At 42.1% G+C, this 18,968-nt stretch overlaps 1 protein-coding gene across 1 annotated transcript; it reads right to left on the reverse strand.

Annotated features, from left to right (window-relative positions):
* Positions 1–10,298: 10,298 nt before the first annotated feature.
* Positions 10,299–15,893, reverse strand: LOC115129718 (gastrula zinc finger protein XlCGF46.1-like). Its single transcript, XM_029660378.2, has 2 exons — positions 15,632–15,893; positions 10,299–12,083 (listed from the first exon to the last, which is right to left on the reverse strand). The coding sequence occupies exons 1-2, from the start codon at positions 15,768–15,770 to the stop codon at positions 10,837–10,839; spliced, it is 1,386 nt and encodes a 461-aa protein (XP_029516238.1). The 5' UTR covers positions 15,771–15,893; the 3' UTR covers positions 10,299–10,836.
* Between the last annotated feature and the right edge of the window lie 3,075 nt (positions 15,894–18,968).

The following is an 18,968-nucleotide window of genomic DNA, read 5'->3' on the forward strand; positions in this document are numbered from 1 at the left end:
CTTTCTGACTGAGCTGAAATATACATCATTTACAGTGAACGCAGTCTCAGCTAACATTGCCTTTACATTTCAATCGCCCTGTTACGCTGAACTTCCACGATACGGACTGAATAGAGCCTCGAGTTTGCACTTATACAAAATGCCCTTACCAGGAGTCGACTGTAAATCATTACATAATAATCATTTGTATTTTAAGCACTTTTCAAGACACCCAAAGTCACTTTAAAATAGGGCTGTATTTGATCCTTATTGCGTAAGTTCAGCGTTACGGCGTGATTGAAATTTAAAGGTAATGTTCCCGCATTCGCGGCGACTGCATTCAGGGTAAACGCTGCAGATGTCGGCTCAAATCAGAAATTACCTTTAAATATCTATCATACAATCTGTAACGCTTCAGCGAGAGGGATTGAATAGAGCCCATAGCGAGAATCAGCACATTTTTAAAAAGGGATAAAAAAAAAAAAAAAATCACACATTAAAATAAGCAAGTGTATAAAAGTACACGAAACATAAGAAAATAACTAACCATTTAAACTAGACAGAAAATGCTAAGACAACAGTTAAGCCTGTGTGAAGATGTGTCTTTAGTGTGGACTTGAATGTGTGTATGGATTGTGAGGTTCTGAGATGGAGAGGAAGGGAGTTGCAGAATTGGTGGCTGCACTACTAAATGCACGGTCGGTCTTCCATGGAGCAAGGTCTGGTACGAGGGATGGTTGGGAGGCCAGTGTCAGAGGAGAGCAGTGAACGGGTGGGAGTGTATGGGTGCAGGAGGCCAGTGTCAGAGGAGCGCAGTGAACGGGTGGGAGTGTATGGGTGCAGGAGGCCAGTGTCAGAGGAGAGCAGTGAACGGGTGGGAGTGTATGGGTGCAGGAGGCCAGTGTCAGAGGAGAGCAGTGAACGGGTGGGAGTGTATGAGTGCAGGAGGCCAGTGTCAGAGGAGCGCAGTGAACGGGTGGGAGCGTATGGGTGCAGGAGGCCAGTGTCAGAGGAGCGCAGTAAACGGGTGGGAGTGTATGAGTGCAGGAGGCCAGTGTCAGAGGAGCACAGTGAACGGCTGGGAGTGTATGAGTGCAGGAGGCCAGTGTCAGAGGAGCACAGTGAACGGGTGGGAGTGTATGAGTGCAGGAGGCCAGTGTCAGAGGAGCACAGTGAACGGCTGGGAGTGTATGAGTGTACCTCTTAAGGGAAGTATTCATGAATCCTAGGCTACGTCAAGGAAAAATACAGTTGCAGAGCCTTTATGCACAAAAGAAAACAATGGGTCATTCTAAAGGTTACCACATTCAGTTCTTCAAATGGTAATGTTTGAAGCATTGTACCATGTAATTATAATAGGGAAAATAGTGTACATTAATAGTAGTCCTGTAAGTTATAAGAGCATACAATTACAATTCCTCATAATGGCACAGCATTCCATACATTGTGGGAAAGGGGCAGAAATACCATTCAAGTTGATTTGCTTTGAGTTTGCTTCACATTTGTCTTCAGCAATCATAAAACGCTCTGATCAATATCTCTTACCAGTTTATAAAATTAGAGTGCACGGAGAATGGTGCCATTTTTACTTAACCTTTATTTAACTAGGCAAGTCAGTTAAGAAACAGATTCTTATTTACAATGACGGCCTACCCCTAACGACACTGGGCCAATTGCGCGCCGCCCTATGGGACTCCCAATCATGGCAGGTTGTGATCCAGCATGGAATCGAACCAGGGTCTGTAGTGACGCCTCTAGCACCGAAATGCAGTGCCGTAGACCACTGCGCCACTCGGGATCACTAAATACATATGGAGAAAAAATTTGAAGCAGCAATATTTAACTTTTTGGGTGACCCGACCAAATTCGCATAGAAATTTGAGTTATAAAATGTGTCACTCATTGAAAGCAAGTCTAAAAAGCGGTAGATGTAAGCTATTTCTATGCTTCCGTTCTTAAGTTCAGTTTGTGTATTTTACTTTCGGTTTTGTTGAAAATACAATATTTTGGGATATTTCACAGCTGTTTAGATGGTACAATGATTCTCTACACTATACGTTGCTTGTTTTATCACATAGGGCTCTATATTGGGCTGGTGTTCTGGTGGAGCTAGTGTAAAATGCACTTTAGTTTGCAATTTCCTCATAAAAACAGGCCCAATGGCATTTTCCAGCCCTAACGCCAGGTAATCTACATGTCTAACATCAGCTCGCTTGGGCTCAGATGGGAGGGGTTTAAATATTTGAGACGTGTTCTTAAAAACATGATCCAAAGTGCTAATCTCAGTTAGCGCTGATAGGGATATTTAAGACCAACCAAAAGCTGTTTTTAGTGGTAATGCAATTGTTTATGGCAGGAATATTGACAGCGGAAACACAGCCTATCCAGCCGTGATGCACACTGCACATACAGTGCATTCGGAAAGTATTCAAACCCCTTGACTTTTTCCACATTGTTACGTTACAGCCTTATTCTAAAATGTATATATAAAAATAATAATTAAAACATATCTACACACAATACCCCATAATTACAAAGCAAACAGGTTTTTAGAAATGTTTGCAGATTTAAAATATTTAAACGATACTTTATGTACATAAGTATTTAGATCCTTTGCTATAGGTTCATCCTGTTTCCGTTGATCATCCTTGAGATGTTTCTACAACTTGATTGGACTCCACCTGTGGTAAATTCAATATATTGAACATGATTTGGAAATGAACAGACCTGTCTATATACGTTCCACAGTTGACAGTGCATGTCAGAGCAAAAACCAAGCCATGAGGTCGAAGGAATTGTCCGTAGAGCCCCGAGACAGGATTGTGTCGTGGCACAGATCTGGGGAAGGGTACCAAAACATGCAGCATTGAAAGTCCCCAAGAACACAGTGGCCTCCATCATTCTTAAATGGAAGAAGTTTGGAACTACCAAGACTCTTCCTAGAGCTGGCCGACCAGGCAAACTGAGCAATCGGGGGAGTTGGGCCTTGGTCAGGGAGGTGACCGAGAACCCAATGGTCACTCTGACATAGATCCTCTGTGGAGATGGGAGAACTTTCCAGAAGGACAACCATCTCTGCAGCACTCCAACAATCATGCCTTTATGGTACTGGCCAGACGGAAGCCACTCCTCAGTAAAAGCACATGACAGCCCGCTTGGAGTTTGCCAAAAAGGCACCTAAAGGACTCAGTCCATGAGAAACAAGATTCTCTGGTCAGATGAAACCAACATTGAACTCTTTGGCCTGAATGCCAAGCATCACGTCTGAAAGAAACCTGGCACCATCCTTACGGTGATGCATGGTAGTGGCAGCATCATGCAGTGGGGATGTTTTTCAGCGGCGGGGACTGGGAGACTAGTCAGGATCGAGGGAAAGATGAACGGTGCAAAGTACAGAGATCCTTGATGAAAACCTGCTCCAGAGCGCTCAGGACCTCAGACTGGGGCAAAGGTTCACCTTCCAACAGGACAATGACCATAAGCACATAGCCAAGACAATGCAGGAGTGGCTTCGGGACAAGTCTCTGAATGTCCTTGCGTGGCCCAGCCAGAGCCCGGACTTGAACCAGATCGAACAGCTCTGGAGAGACCTGAAAATAGCTGTGCAGTGACGCTCCCAATTCAAACTGACAGAGCTTGAGAGGATCTTCAAAGAATGGGGGGAAACTCCCCAAATACAGGTGTGCCAAGCTTGTAGTCTCATACCCAAGAATACTCTAGGCTGTAATCGCTGCCAAAGGTGCTTCAATAAAGTACTGAGTAAAGGGTCTGAATACTTCTGTAAATGTTATTTTTAATACATTTGACAAAAATTCTGAAATCTTGTTTTTGCTTTGTCATTATGGGATAGTGTGTAGATTGAGGAGAATGGAAAAAGAACGGTTTAATCCATTTTAGAATAAGGCTGAAACGTAACTAAATGTGAAAAAAGTACAAGGGGTGTGTATAGTTTCCAAATGCACATGGAACAATATGATATTTGGTGATTTGTGTATACTTCGTATTTAGAAACATAAATCATGTTTTTCCCCCATTTTGTTTTATTTGGTTAAAACCCAAGCATAGCCTCCCCTCCGCTGAGTGAAGTCCGTTTCTTTTTTGTCCTGCCCAATGTAATCACGTAGGCTAGTCAAGACCTCCGATAAAGTGTTTTGCTCACGTGTCCGCTGGGAAAATCAATCTTACGTCACCAAAGCTTAAAATATCTAATTTCAGAGGAGCAAAACAGTGAGCTGGCATTCCCGTTTTAGCTATGTATTGTAGGCAGGCCTACGTTATTTTAGCCATGCTTTGGACTTGCATGAAAACGCCTATATGATCTATTCCATGCCCATCGTGAAACTAGAGATGTGAACCTCGTTTAGAAGGTATTTTCCTGCAACAATAGTTTATTTTCCGTTTAACATTTTTAAAGCCCAAGCCCTCCGTAGGCTACCCTTACCATAGGCCTACTATAACGAAGGCTGGTTCAACAGCAACATGCGTCACGTCTTTTTTTAATGCTGCCGATTTTATGATATCATTACATTTGACATGTATTTACTGTTGTAAAAACAAAAAAAAAGATTTATTAAAACCAAAGTAAACAAAATACAAGCAAACTTATTAGAATGATTAAACTTCTGGAGAAGTGTGAATGCGATCTGTAAGATGTTTCCAATTTGTACAGTGCCAGTCAAAAGTTTGGACACCTACTTGTTAGCAGTTGATGTTACTCTTCAGTAACACAGACCCCAAAGCAAATCAGGGGGAGGGAGGAAAAAAATAGGTTTATTCAAAGAGAACAGATCATGGTTGTTATGCTGAGAAGTAGATTATCATTCTTCCCTGTCCTCAGTGACTCTCCACAGAACAAAAGGGACAAGATGTCATTTATAACCCCCAACCCTAGTCTGTGGTTAACCAATTAGAATTCCTTGCAGTAAAATTGGGCCAATGGCCAAATAACAAGTATCCTGTTTCAGGCTCAATGTATAGTCAATTCAGCCCAATGAGATCTTGCCAGATTCTAACCAGATGTTGAACTGAAAAACAACTATTTCCATTGATCGTTAATTCCCTATTGACCTCTAGTCCTCTGCATTGTGTATCATCTTAAAATAGTCTTACATACTCATTCAAGGGTTTTTCTTTATTTGTACTATTTTCTACATTGTAGAATAATAGTGAAGACAAACTATGAAACAACACATATGGAATCATGTAGTAACCAAAATAGTGTTAAACAAATCAAATTAGGCACACTTTGCTTTGATGACTACTTTGCACACTCTTGGCATTCTCTCAACCAGGAATTATTTTCCAACAGTCTTAGAGTTCCCACATAACCCCAAACCAGATGGGATGGCGTATTGCTGCAGAATGCTGTGGTAGCCATGCAGGGAAAGCGCGCCTTGAACTCTAAATAAATCACAGACAGTGTCACCAGAAAAGCACCCCCACACCATCACACCTCCTCCATGCTTTTCGGTGGGAACCACACGTCGAGATCATCCGTTCACCTACTCTGCATCTCACAAAGACACAGCAGTTGGAACCAAAAATCTCAAATTTGGTTTCATCAGACCAAAGGACAGATTTCCACCGATCTAATGTCCATTGCTCATGTTTCAGGCAAGTCTCTTCTTATTGGTGTCTATTAGTAGTGGTTTCTTTGCAGCAATTCAACCATGAAAGCCTGATTTAGGCAGTCTCCTCTCAACAGTTGATGTTGAGATGTGTTTGTTACTTGAACTCTGTGAAGCATTTATTTGGGCTGCAATTTCAGAGGCTGGTTACTCATGAACTTATCACCTGCAGCAGAGGTAACTCTGGATCTTCCTTTCCTGTGGCGGTCCTCATGAGAGACGGTTTCATAATAGCGTTTGATGGTTTTTGCGACTGCACTTGAAGAAACTTTCAAAGTTCTTGACATTTTCTGCATTGACTTACCTTCATGCCTTTAAGTAATGATGGACTGTCATTTCTCTTTGGTTATTTGAGCTGTTCTTGCCATAATATGGACTTGTCACGGACCAGGATGTCTTGCTCCCAGGCAGACTAAATAACTTTTTTGCCCCCTTTGAGGACAATAGTGCCACTGACACGGCCTGCAACGAAAACATGCGGTCTCTCCTTCACTGCAGCCGAGGTGAGTAAGACATTTAAACGTGTTAACCCTCGCAAGGCTGCAGGCCCAGACGGCATCCCCAGCCGCGCCCTCAGAGCATGCGCAGACCAGCTGGCCGGTGTGTTTACGGACATATTCAATCAATCCCTATACCAGTCTGCTGTTCCCACATGCTTCAAGAGGGCCACCATTGTTCCTGTTCCCAAGAAAGATAAGGTAACTGAGCTAAACGACTACCGCCCCGTAGCACTCACTTCCGTCATCATGAAGTGCTTTGAGAGACTAGTCAAGGACCATATCACCTCCACCCTACCTGACACCCTAGACCCACTCCAATTTGCTTACCGCCCAAATAGGTCCACAGACGATGCAATCTCAACCACACTGCCCTAACCCATCTGGACAAGAGGAATACCTATGTGAGAATGCTGTTCATCGACTACAGCTCGGCATTCAACACCATAGTACCCTCCAAGCTCGTCATCAAGCTCGAGACCCTGGGTCTCGACCCCGCCCTGTGCAACTGGGTACTGGACTTCCTGACGGGCCGTCCCCAGGTGGTGAGGGTAGGCAACAACATCTCCTCCCCGCTGATCCTCAACACGGGGGCCCCACAAGGGTGCGTTCTGAGCCCTCTCCTGTACTCCCTGTTCACCCACGACTGCGTGGCCACGCACGCCTCCAACTCAATCATCAAGTTTGCGGACAACACAACAGTGGTAGGCTTGATTACCAACAACGACGAGACGGCCTACAGGGAGGAGGTGAGGGCCCTCGGAGTGTGGTGTCAGGAAAATAACCTCACACTCAACGTCAACAAAACTAAGGAGATGATTGTGGACTTCAGGAAACAGCAGAGGGAACACCCCCCTATCCACATCGATGGAACAGTAGTGGAGAGGGTAGCAAGTTTTAAGTTCCTCGGCATACACATCACAGACAAACTGAATTGGTCCACTCACACAGACAGCGTCGTGAAGAAGGCGCAGCAGCGCCTCTTCAACCTCAGGAGGCTGAAGAAATTCGGCTTGTCACCAAAAGCACTCACAAACTTCTACAGATGCACAATCGAGAGCATCCTGGCGGGCTGTATCACCGCCTGGTACGGCAACTGCTCCGCCCTCAACCGTAAGGCTCTCCAGAGGGTAGTGAGGTCTGCACAACGCATCACCGGGGGTAAACTACCTGCCCTCCAGGACACCTACACCACCCGATGTTACAGGAAGGCCATAAAGATCATCAAGGACATCAACCACCCGAGCCACTGCCTGTTCACCCCGCTATCATCCAGAAGGCGAGGTCAGTACAGGTGCATCAAAGCTGGGACCGAGAGACTGAAAAACAGCTTCTATCTCAAGGCCATCAGACTGTTAAACAGCCACCACTAACATTGAGTGGCTGCTGCCAACACACTGACATTGACCCAACTCCAGCCACTTTAATAATGGGAATTGATGGGAAATGATGTAAATATATCACTAGCCACTTTAAACAATGCTACCTTATATAATGTTACTTACCCTACATTATTGATCTCATATGCATACGTATATACTGTACTCTATATCATCGACTGCATCCTTATGTAATACATGTATCACTAGCCACTTTAACTATGCCACTTTGTTTACTTTGTCTACATACTCATCTCATATGTATATACTGTACTCGATACCATCTACTGTATGCTGCCCTGTACCATCACTCATTCATATATCCTTATGTACATATTCTTTATCCCCTTACACTGTGTATAAGACAGTAGTTTTGGAATTGTTAGTTAGATTACTTGTTGGTTATTACTGCATTGTCGGAACTAGAAGCACAAGCATTTCGCTACACTCGCATTAACATCTGCTAACCATGTGTATGTGACAAATAAAATTTGATTTGATTTGATCTTTTACCAAATAGGGCTATCTTCTGTATTCCACCCCTACCTTGTCACAACACAACTGATTGGCTCAAACGCATTAAGGAAAGAAATTCCACAAATTCACTTTTAACAAGGCACACCTGTTAATTGAAATGCATTCCAGGAGACTACCTCATGAAGCTGGTTGAGAGAATGCCAAGATTGTGCAAAGCTGTCATCAAGGCAAAGGGTGGGTACTTTGAAGAAACTCAAATATATTTTGATCTGTTTATCACTTTTTTGGTTACTACATGATTCCATGTGTTATTTCATAGTTTTGATGTCTTCACTAATTATTCTACAATGTAGAAAATAGTAAAAAATAAAGCAAAACCCTGGAATGAGTAGGTGTGTCCAAACTTTTGACTGGTACTGTGTATAAAACGTTATATTTGGAAGCAGTAAAATGGTGAATGGACAAGCTCCCTTTATATTAGATCTTTGTCCAGCTACTGTGAAAAGTGTGTATGTATGTAAAACTCTCCATAGTCAGCTTTGTTTTAATATTATATGCCCACAGGAAGCAATTATGGTGCCTGTAAAGTGTATTTACACAGCCTATTTAAAACAATTTGTTATGTTTCGAATTATTCGCTCTCATTAGCCCCATAGTACGTTTTACAAAAGTACATCTAGAGCATGTATTATGCAGAGTTTACTTTCCTTTCTGTGACCAAACCCTGACTTTTAAATTTCCATCTTCTGATGCAGATTAGTGTTTTTTCCATCATGTATCTTATTCTGGAGGCAGCTCTGCAGAGTGGTCACTAGCTGGCACAGCCACAAAGTCATACAATCTGATTTTAAAGCTAACCTTACATTTTTGTTTTCATACATTTTTACAATATAGCCAATTCTGACTTTGCAGCTGGCCCATCTAGAGGAAATTGCTCAGTTCTGCCTCAAGGACAATTGTAATCCAAATAAATGTCAACAGAAGAGCTCTCCCAATTGTATTTCTGTTTTAGTCCTGTTCTCTTTCCTTGTGGACTTTATTCATATGTTTCAGCAGCTGAACCTTGCGACTAGAGGTCGACCGATTAATCGGAATGGCCGATTAATTAGGGCCGATTTCAAGTTTTCATAACAATCGGAAATCGGTGCTTTTGGAAGCCGATTTGGCTGATTATTATTTTTATAATTTTTTTTTACACCTTTATTTAATCTTTATTTGACTAGGCAAGTCAGTTAAGAACACATTCTTATTTTCAATGACTGCCTAGGAACGGTGGGTTAACTGCCTCGTTCAGGGGCAGAACGACAGATTTTTACCTTGTCAGCTCAGGGGATTCAATCTTGCAACCTTAGTCCAACGCTCTAACCACCTGATTACATTGCACTCCACGAGGAAACTGCCTGTTACGCGAATGCAGTAAGCCAAAGTAAGTTGCTAGCTAGCATTAAACTTATCGTATAAAAAACCAAATCAATCAATTAATCATAATAACTAGTTAACTACACATGGTTGATGATATTACTAGTTAATCTAGCGTGTCCTGCATTGCATATAATCGATGCGGTGCGTATTTGTGAAAAAGGACTGTCGTTGGTCCAATGTGTACCTAACCATAAACATCAATGAGGTTAGCAGGCAATATTAACCAGGTGAAATTGTGTCACTTCTCTTGCGTTCAATGCACGCAGAGTCAGGGTATATGCAACAGTTTGGGCATTGCGAACTAATTTGCCAGAATTTTACGTAATTATGACATAACATTGAAGGTTGTGCAAAGTAACAGGAATATTTACACTTATGGATGCCACTCGTTAGATAAAATACGGAATATTTTACTGAAAGAATAAACGTCTTGTTTTCGAGATGATAGTTTCCAGATTCGGCCATATTAATGACCTAAGGCTCGTATTTCTGTGTGTTATTATGTTATAACTAAGTCTATGATTTGATAGAGCAGTCTGACTGAGCGATGGTAGGCAGCAGCAGGCTCGTAAGCATTCATTCAAACAGCACTTTCGTGCGTTTTACCAGCAGCTGTTTATGACTTCAAGCCTATCAACTCCCGAGATTAGGCTGCTGTAACCAATGTGAAATGGCTAGCTAGTTAGCGGGGTGCTCGCTAATAGCGTTTCAAACGTCACTCGCTCTGAGACTTGGAGTAGTTATTCCCCTTGCTCTGCATGGGTAACGCTGCTTCGAGGATGGCTGTTGTCGTTGTGTTCCTGGTTCGAGCCCAGGTAGGGGCGAGGAGAGGGACGGAAGCTATACTGTTACACTGGCAATACTAAAGTGCCTATAAGAACATCCAATAGTCAAAGGTTAATGAAATACAAATGGTATAGAGAGAAATAGTCCTATAATAACTACAACCTAAAACGTCTTACCTGGGAATATTGAAGACTCATGTTAAAAGGAAGCACCAGCTTTCATATGTTCTCATGTTCTGAGCAAGGAACTTAAACGTTAGCTTTCTTACATGGCACATATTGCATTACATGGCACATTATTTTACTTTCTTCTCCAACACTTTGTTTTTACATCATTTAAACCAAATTGAACATGCTTCCTTATTTATTTGAGGCTAAATTGATTTTATTGATCTATTATATTAAGTGAAAATAAGTGTTCATTCAGTATTGTTGTAATTGTCATTATTACAAATAAATGTAAAAAAAAAAATTTTTTAAAAGCTTTCAAAAATTGTTATTTTAAATCGGCAACAGCTTTTTTTGGTCCTCCAATTATCGGTATCGGCGTTGAAAAATCATAATCGGCCGACCTCTACTTACGACGGAATCCTAGCCTGAGCAGCAGTCAGTTTGTGCATGGTTAGGTTTCCCTTGACACTAAAGCTTTTCCCACAGCTAAATGGTTTCTCTAAATGGTTTCTCTCTTGTGTGAATCAGTATGAGTCCGTTTGTGCACGTTCAGGTGCCCCTTCTGATAGAAGCTTTTCCCACAGTCACCACAACTAAAGGGTTTCTCTCCTGTGTGAGTAAATTTGTGTTTCTTTAGGGAGTCCTTCAAATTAAAACTTTTCCCACAGTCATCACAGCTAAATGGTTTCTCTCCTGTGTGAGTCAGTTTATGCATGTTTAGGGGCTGCTTGCGATTGAAACTCTTCCCACAGTCACCACAGCTAAATGGTTTCTCTCCTGTGTGAGTCAGTTTATGCATGGTTAGGTGTCCCTTCTGTTTGAAGCTCTTCCCACAGTCACTACAGCTAAATGGTTTCTCTCCTGTGTGAGTCCGAACATGTTCGGTTAGGTTCCTCTTCAGACTGAAGCTTTTCCCACAGTCACCACAACTAAATGATTTCTCCCCTGTGTGAGTCAGTATATGTTGGGTTAGATTCCCCTTGCGATTAAAGATCTTCCCACAGTCACCACAGCTAAATCGTTTCTCTCCTGTGTGAATCATGTGCTTGGACAGATCTCCTTCTAGTTTGAAGGTCTTTCCAAAATAGGGGCAGGTGCTGGTTTTCCCATCGTGACACAGTCTGACATGGGCCTTCAGTTTACAGGTAGATCTGTAGACATTTTTGCAGAATTGGCATTCACGGGGTTGCTCCTTGGCGAGAGTCACATGCATCTGCAGGTCAGCTTTTAGAGCAAATGTTTCACCACAGTCACAGCAGCGGAGAGTTTTTATAGCTGTGTTGCTGGGTTTGGATCTGTGTTTCTTAAATGGTGGGTTGTGAGTCAATGGTAGGCTGGGATCTAATGTTGGGCTGCTTTCAGCTGTGCTGTGGCTGGATGCATTGTTGTGATTATTTGGAGGGTCACATGGAATGTTGAGAGCCTTTAGCTGAGTCACAGTACCAAAAGGTGTGAGATTCACTTGTTTCGTGTCACACTCTCGGTTCTCCAAAGCCTGGATTTGAGGAGTCAAGGGGTCCACCTGATCACATTTACTTGTCACACAGGCAGGAGTGAAAGTGGCATTTTTGGTATCACAGAGGTCTTGAAGCCGTTCTTCCTCCTGACTGATTTGCTCCTCTTCCTCTTTAATCTGTGTGGCATCAGTGTTCTCCTGTCCCAGACTGAAGCTCCACTCCTGCTCACAATGCTGATGCTCAGGGAGAACCTCCTCTTCAGAGACAGCGAGAGAGAGCTGCAAGGAATCTGGAGGGAATGAGAGGGGGCAAAGGTTATCCAGTCTTTAGACATCAGGGTTACAGTGAATTTGAATTGAAAGGAGCAATCTGCAGTTCCAACAATAACAAAGCAGGTACCCCGCCACTGTTTTGGTAAAGGGATGAGGCTTGCTAAATGGAACCACTCTCAAATTCAAAGACAGAGCAGAGCTATGGGTGTAAGGACTGACCAGTTATAATATCAAAATGACAGTTTTAAACATGTTAAGGCTATAAAGTGTTTGTTTATAATTACATTGTTTAGAAACACTGTAATAAAACAAGCTTATATATTTGGGGTTCTGTTGGGATACAAGACATCCATAAATTATATTCAAGAATCCATAGGTATATTATTCATTTTAAAAGGTTAAAGAAAATGTATGTACCAATTGCAGATTGACCCTTTAAGTCAATACATTCAAGAAGTAAATTGAAATTCCAATTCAAATGACCGAAAATCTAGAATCTATTTCCAATTACTTCTCGATAAACCAAAGAGAAAGCGATTTATTTAAAAAGTTTGTCCATTTATATTTATTTATTTATTATAAATTCAAATCACTTCCAGGTTTTTGTGACAGTCAGTTTTTCTCCATGCTAGTAAACCACCACTTCTAGAAGTAAACATGTTAAATTATTAAATAGTTACTCTTATGCCTGTGTTTTATAGACTGCTGTGTTTAACACTATTTTTATATATCTATAGCACCAGTTTCCACCTCCTTCAAAAACCCCTGCAGCTTCCTCTAGAGGTATTGATGTAAAAAAAAGTTCAATGCTTTTCATGAAACATGCTCTGCCTAATAGGGCTGTTTTCTCCATGGCAAAAAAACAAAAACACGAAGCAGACAAAATACTTTGGTCCTTTAACAACCTGTTGTATGTAAAATAGTGTGTGCTATAGCTTGGAAAATACAGAAATGTGAATCTGGATGAAAATATAATGATGCGTTTGTTTCTAACATGTTGTTACATTAGGTCGGTTTCCCTGAAGAAGTTTTAAAGCCGATCCGTGTTTTAGTTCTTTGCCACGACACTAACGAGAAAAGAAAATTGTCACGCCACCTATAGCACCACCCTCAGGTACTTCATAATCTTCTCTCGGGTTGTATCATATACTATTGTTGTTGTAATACCTCTACGTTCATCAATTTGACTTTGTTTTTCAAATACAAGTAGCTGAAAACACTAATTGCTGTGCCCGCTGCGGGAGCGTGATCCACCTGCAAGCTCCCCTCAGGAGCGTGTGTCGGAGGTGCCATGTGTGTGCTGTGACTTCTGCCAGCACTGCACCCACTGCTGTTGTGTGCTGTGGGACCCAGAGGGGGTGGTGGAGCTGGACTTTTAATGCCATATGTGTGAGACAATATAGGGATGGAGGTCGAGATTTAGTTGTTTTGTTTGCTTTTATGTATATATTTATGAATCTAATATCTATCTATCTATTTATTCATCCCATGTCGTGTTTTTCCTTCACTGAGATTACAAGTGTATCACTGCAACACCAACACAGTGTTTTACTGTTCATGTCAGTGCACATCACTGAAATTAATGTTTAATTTAATGTCTGTCATTCATATTCCTATATATTTTAGCATTAAACTAGTATCAACTTTGTCAAAACATAAGATACATCGGTAAATAAGTCAAATAAGCCATTATTTGATTTCCAACACTGAAAAAGCTGTTGGTGAGGTCAGTCAGTCAACACGAGAGCGCAGCAGGGTGGACAGGTCAGTAAATGTTTTTAAACCAACTAGCCAGTTTTCTATTAAACGCTTAGGAGAAGAGAGCTAAACTCAGCAACAAAAAAAAGAAATGTCCCTTTTTCAGGACCCGTCTTTCAAAGATAATTCTAAAAATCCAAATAACTTCACAGATCTTCATTGTAAAAGGTTTAAACACTGTTTCCCATGCTTGTCAATGAACCATAAACAATTAATGAACATGCACCTGTGGAACGGTTGTTAAGACATTAACAGCTTACAGACGGTAGGCAATTAAGGTCACAGTTATGAAAACTTAGGACACTAAGAGAGGCCTTTCTATTGACTCTGAAAAACACCAAAAGAAAGATGCCCAGGCTCCCTGTGTGAACGTGCCTTAGGCATGCTGCAAGGAGACATGAGGACTGCAGATGTGGCCAGTGGAATAAATTGCAATGTCCGTACTGTGAGACGCCTAAGACAGCACTACAGGGAGACAGGACGGACAGGTGATCATCCTCGCAGTGGCAGACCATGTGTAACAACACCTGCCCAGGATCGGTACATCCGAACATCACACCTGCTGGACAGGTACAGGATGGCAACAACTGCCCGAGTTACACCAAGGACACACAATCCTTCCATCAGTGCTCAGACTGTTCCCAATAGGCTGAGAGAGGCTGGACTGAGGGCTTGTAGGCCAGTTGTAAGGCAGGTCCTCACCAGACATCACCGGCAACAACGTTGCCTATGGGCACAAACCCACCGTCGCTGGACCAGACAGGACTGGCAAAAAGTGCTCTACACTGACGAGTCACGGTTTTGTCTCACCATGGGTGATGGTCAGATTTGCGTTTATCGTCGAAGGAATGAGCGTTACACCGAGGCCTGTACTCTGGAGCGGAATCGTTTTGGAGGTGGAGGGTCCGTCATGGTCTGGGGCGGTGTGTCACAGCATCATCTGACTGAGCTTGTTGTCATTGCAGGCAATCTCAACGCTGTGCGTTACAGGGAAGACATCCTCCTCCCTCAAGTGGTGCTCTTCCTGCAGACTCGTACTGACATGACCCTCCAGCATGACAATGCCACCAGCCATACTGCTCGTTCTGTGAGTGATTTCCTGCAAGACAGGAATGTTTGTGTTCTGCCATGGCCAGCGAAGAGCCCAGATCTCAATCCCATTGAGCACGTCTGGGCCTGTTGGATCGGGGAGTGGGGCTAGGGCCATTCCCCTCATAAATGTCCGGGAACTTGCAGGTGCCTTGGTCGAAAAGTGGGGTAACATCTCACAGCATAAACTGGCAAATCTGGTGCAGTCCATGAGGAGGAGATGCACTGCAGTACTTAATGCAGCTGGTGGCCACACCAGATACTGACTGTTACTTTTGACCCCCCCCCCTTTGTTCAGGGACACATTATTCCATTTCTGTTAGTCACATGTCTGTGGAACTTGTTCAGTTTGTCTCAGTTGTTCAATCTTATGTTCATACTAAAATTTACACGTTAAGTTTGCTGAAAATAAACGCAGTTGGCAGTGGGAGGATGTTTCTTTTTTTTGCTGAGTTTAAGTCTATTTTTTAACACAATTAAATAGATATAATAAGGTGGCCACTAACTGGGGACCAAATGCCGATTACATTTTAATTTTGCTAAACCACATCAAAATACCCGATAATAGTAACTAGTATTTCCAAAGAAATGTCAAACATGCTAACGTTAACTAGTTAGCTAACATGTTTACGACACCAATAATCACAAAACATTGGCGGCGTAATAACACTGTTGAAAAGAATACATGTCTAAACACGGTCGTGTTGTACATACGAACCTATCCGCAGCAGTCTCCGTAGACGATCATTTTCCTCTTGGTACTCAGCTACCGTTTTCTCAACTGCCCCAAAAATGTCGACAGCAGCAGCCATTACGCGCTCATTTAAAAACTCACGCAGCAACTGTAGTTGAGACATTTTCAATCGATTGAGAGTTGAAGATTCAACGAATATGGCTTTGTCCACGTAAAAATGATGTTGATCACAAACAAAACAAAATCCGCTCCAAAGATGATATACTGAATCAACGCTACAAGCGACTCGCCAGCAACAATAAAACAAGTATTTCCGGGTCACGGAAGTTCGGAAATGTCCATTTGCATTACATTTGGATTTTTAAACTATTATTCCAAGGTCAAATAAATGTTCCCAATGCAATACACTGTGTACATGAAATACATATTGGCTTATAGAGAAAAAAATATTCTAGGTGCCAAAGTAGAAGTGGGGTTGGGATCACCCACTAGGGTCTGTAAAATCTAAAGTACCAGTACTGTATATATGGTGTTATTTCATGAGGGACTGAGGTCTATGTGCCCAGCAACACTTTCTATTCCACCCTCTCCATTGGTCCAAATGCAATACACAACACACCTATAAATCACATATTGGTTTATAGAGAAAAAAACATTCTAGGTGCCAAAATAAAAGTGTGGTTGGGATTACTCACTAGGGACTGTAGAATCTATATATGGTGTTATTTCATGGGGGACTGAAGTCTATCTTACTTGATTTATTCTTGTTTGGGCCAGAACACTGCATCTCCAACATGTATTTATTTATTTATTTGGGGTAACAGACATATACAACTAAATGTACAATGTGGACCCAGAGGATGTCACTCAATAGTATTAATTAAAATACTTGTTTCCAAAGTGGTCCTCATTTGAACACGATATTGATATTTATTATATTCACCATGAGGAACATGATCATGTTTCATGGAAGTAATAAAATATACTGCTTATAATGTATCTAGCTACATACATAAAAATAATACATTTATTTTTCTTCCTTTAGGAACCTAAATGTCACTTTTGCTTCATTGCCATCAATACTAAATATATCACATCATTACTTAATGAGATCCATGTGTTAGTAAAGCTATGAAGCTTGTATACTTTATTGTGCATATGTTCCATAATTTCTTGCCTGTATTATTCATTTTACACAGTTTACAGGACATCTTATTTAGAAGGATTAAAGAAATGTGACCTGTAAGTGCCTTGTAACTCTTGTTGCATTCAAATGAATGTCAAACAACCATAGAGATAGATGGAGGACTCATCTTTATCTGTGCCATTATGGCATCTGTGACAGCATGGGCAGTGCCATTGAGGCTACTACCCATAGGAATACCCACTCAGTTGAGTACTTTGACTACTTTAAAATTAAGGAAGCATGGCGGAAGCCCTCAATGGCGCTGCCCATGCTTAAACGGCCTTCTGGCCGCCTCTGAGTATAGTATTGAAATATACACTGACTCTGTGACTAGGTTAATCAGCAAGTGCATAGAGGATGTTGTTCCCACTGTGACAATTAGAACTTATCCAAACCAAAAACTGTGGATAGGTGGTAGCATTCGAGCAAAACTGAAAGCAAGAACCACCGCATTTAACCATGGCAAGGTGACTGGGAACATGGACATATACTGTACAAACAGACTAGCTCTGACTTACGTAAGGCAATCAAAGAGGCAAAGCGACAGTAAAGGGACAAAGTGAAGTCGCAATTCAACTGCTCAAACATGAGATATACACTATATTTCCACAAAAGTATGTGGACACCCCTTCAAATGAGTGGATTCGGCTATTTCAGCAACATCTGTTGCTGACAGGTGTATAAAATCGAGCACACATCCATGCAATCTCCATCGACAAACATTGGCAATAGAATGGCCTTACTGAAGAGCTCAGTGACTTTCAACTTGGCACAATAATAGGATGCCACCTTTCCAACAAGTCCTTTCATCACATTTCTGCCCTGCAAGAGCTGCCTCAGTCAACAGTGTGACAATTCCCCCGTGCATAAAGCAAGGACCATACAGAAATGGTTTGTCAAGATCGGTGTGGAAGAACTTGAGTGGCCTGCACAGATCTCTGACCTCAAACCCATCAAACATCTTTGGGATGAATTGGAACGCCGACTGCGAGCCAAGCCTAACATCAGTGCCTGACCTCACTAATAATCTTGTGGCTGAATAGAAGCAAATCCAGGCTGCAATGTTCCAACATCTAGTAGAAAGCTTTCCCAGAATAAGGGGGACATAATCCATATTAATGCCCATAATTTTGGAATTAGATGTTTGATGAGCAGGTGTCCACATACTTTTGGTCAGGTAGTGTGTGTGGCAGGGACTCCAGACAAATATAGATCATAAACATAAAGCCAACCACGTCGCGGACAGACGCCTTGTTCCCAGATAAGCTAAACATCTTCTTTGTCCACTTCGAGGAAAACATTGAGCCTCCGAACGCCGGCCACCTCCGCTGCGTGCTCTTGTTCTCTGTAGCCGATGCGAGTAAGTTATTTAAGCGTGTTAACCCTTGCAAGGTTGCCGGCCCAGACGGCATCCCAAATCGCGTACTCAGAATATGTGCAGACCAGGTGGCTGGATGTTTACGGACATACAGTATTAAATCTCTAATATCCCAATCCGTTGTCCCCACTTGTGTCAAGGCATCCACCATTGTTCCTGTACCCAAGAGAGCGAAGGTAACTGACCTACATGACTATCACTCACTTAAGTGTTCATGAAGAGCTTTGAGAGGCTAGTTAAGGATCATATCATCACCACCTTACCCAACAACCTTGACCCACTACAAATCGCATACCGCCCCAACAGATCTACAGATGAGGTTATTGCACTGCACACTGCCCTATCCCACCTGGACAAGAGAAATACCTATGTAAGAATACTTACCAGTCAAAAGTTTGAACACACCTACTCATTCAAGGGTTTTTCTATATTTTTACTATTTTTCTACATTGTAGAATAACAGCAAAGACATCAAAAATATGAAATAACACATATGGAATAATGTGGTATCCAAAAAAGTGTTACATATTTTATTGCATTGATGACAGCTTTGCACACTCTTGGCATTCTCTCAACCAGCTTCACCTGGATTGCTTTTCCAACATTCTTGAAGGAGTTCCCACATATGCTGAGAACTTGTTTGCTGCTTTTCCTTCACTCTGCAATCCAACTCATCCCAAACCATCTCAATTGCGTTGAGGTTGGGTGATTGTGGAGGCCAGGTCATCTGGCCTCCACTATCTACAGATGCACCATTGAGAGTATCCTGTATCCTGTCGGCCTGTCTCACCACCTGG

The sequence above is a fragment of the Oncorhynchus nerka genome, linkage group LG5 (genome assembly GCF_034236695.1).
Source record: "Oncorhynchus nerka isolate Pitt River linkage group LG5, Oner_Uvic_2.0, whole genome shotgun sequence".
NCBI classification, from domain to species: domain Eukaryota; kingdom Metazoa; phylum Chordata; class Actinopteri; order Salmoniformes; family Salmonidae; genus Oncorhynchus; species Oncorhynchus nerka.

Excerpts from the sequence above, each read along its gene's own strand:
- LOC115129718 (XM_029660378.2), bottom strand. The coding sequence starts at position 15,770 with ATGTCTCAACTACAGTTGCTGCGTGAGTTTTTAAATGAGCGCGTAATG. Across the intron at positions 12,084-15,631 it reads ACGGAGACTGCTGCGGATAG|ATTCCTTGCAGCTCTCTCTC; the intron begins GTTCGTATGTAC and ends CATTCCCTCCAG.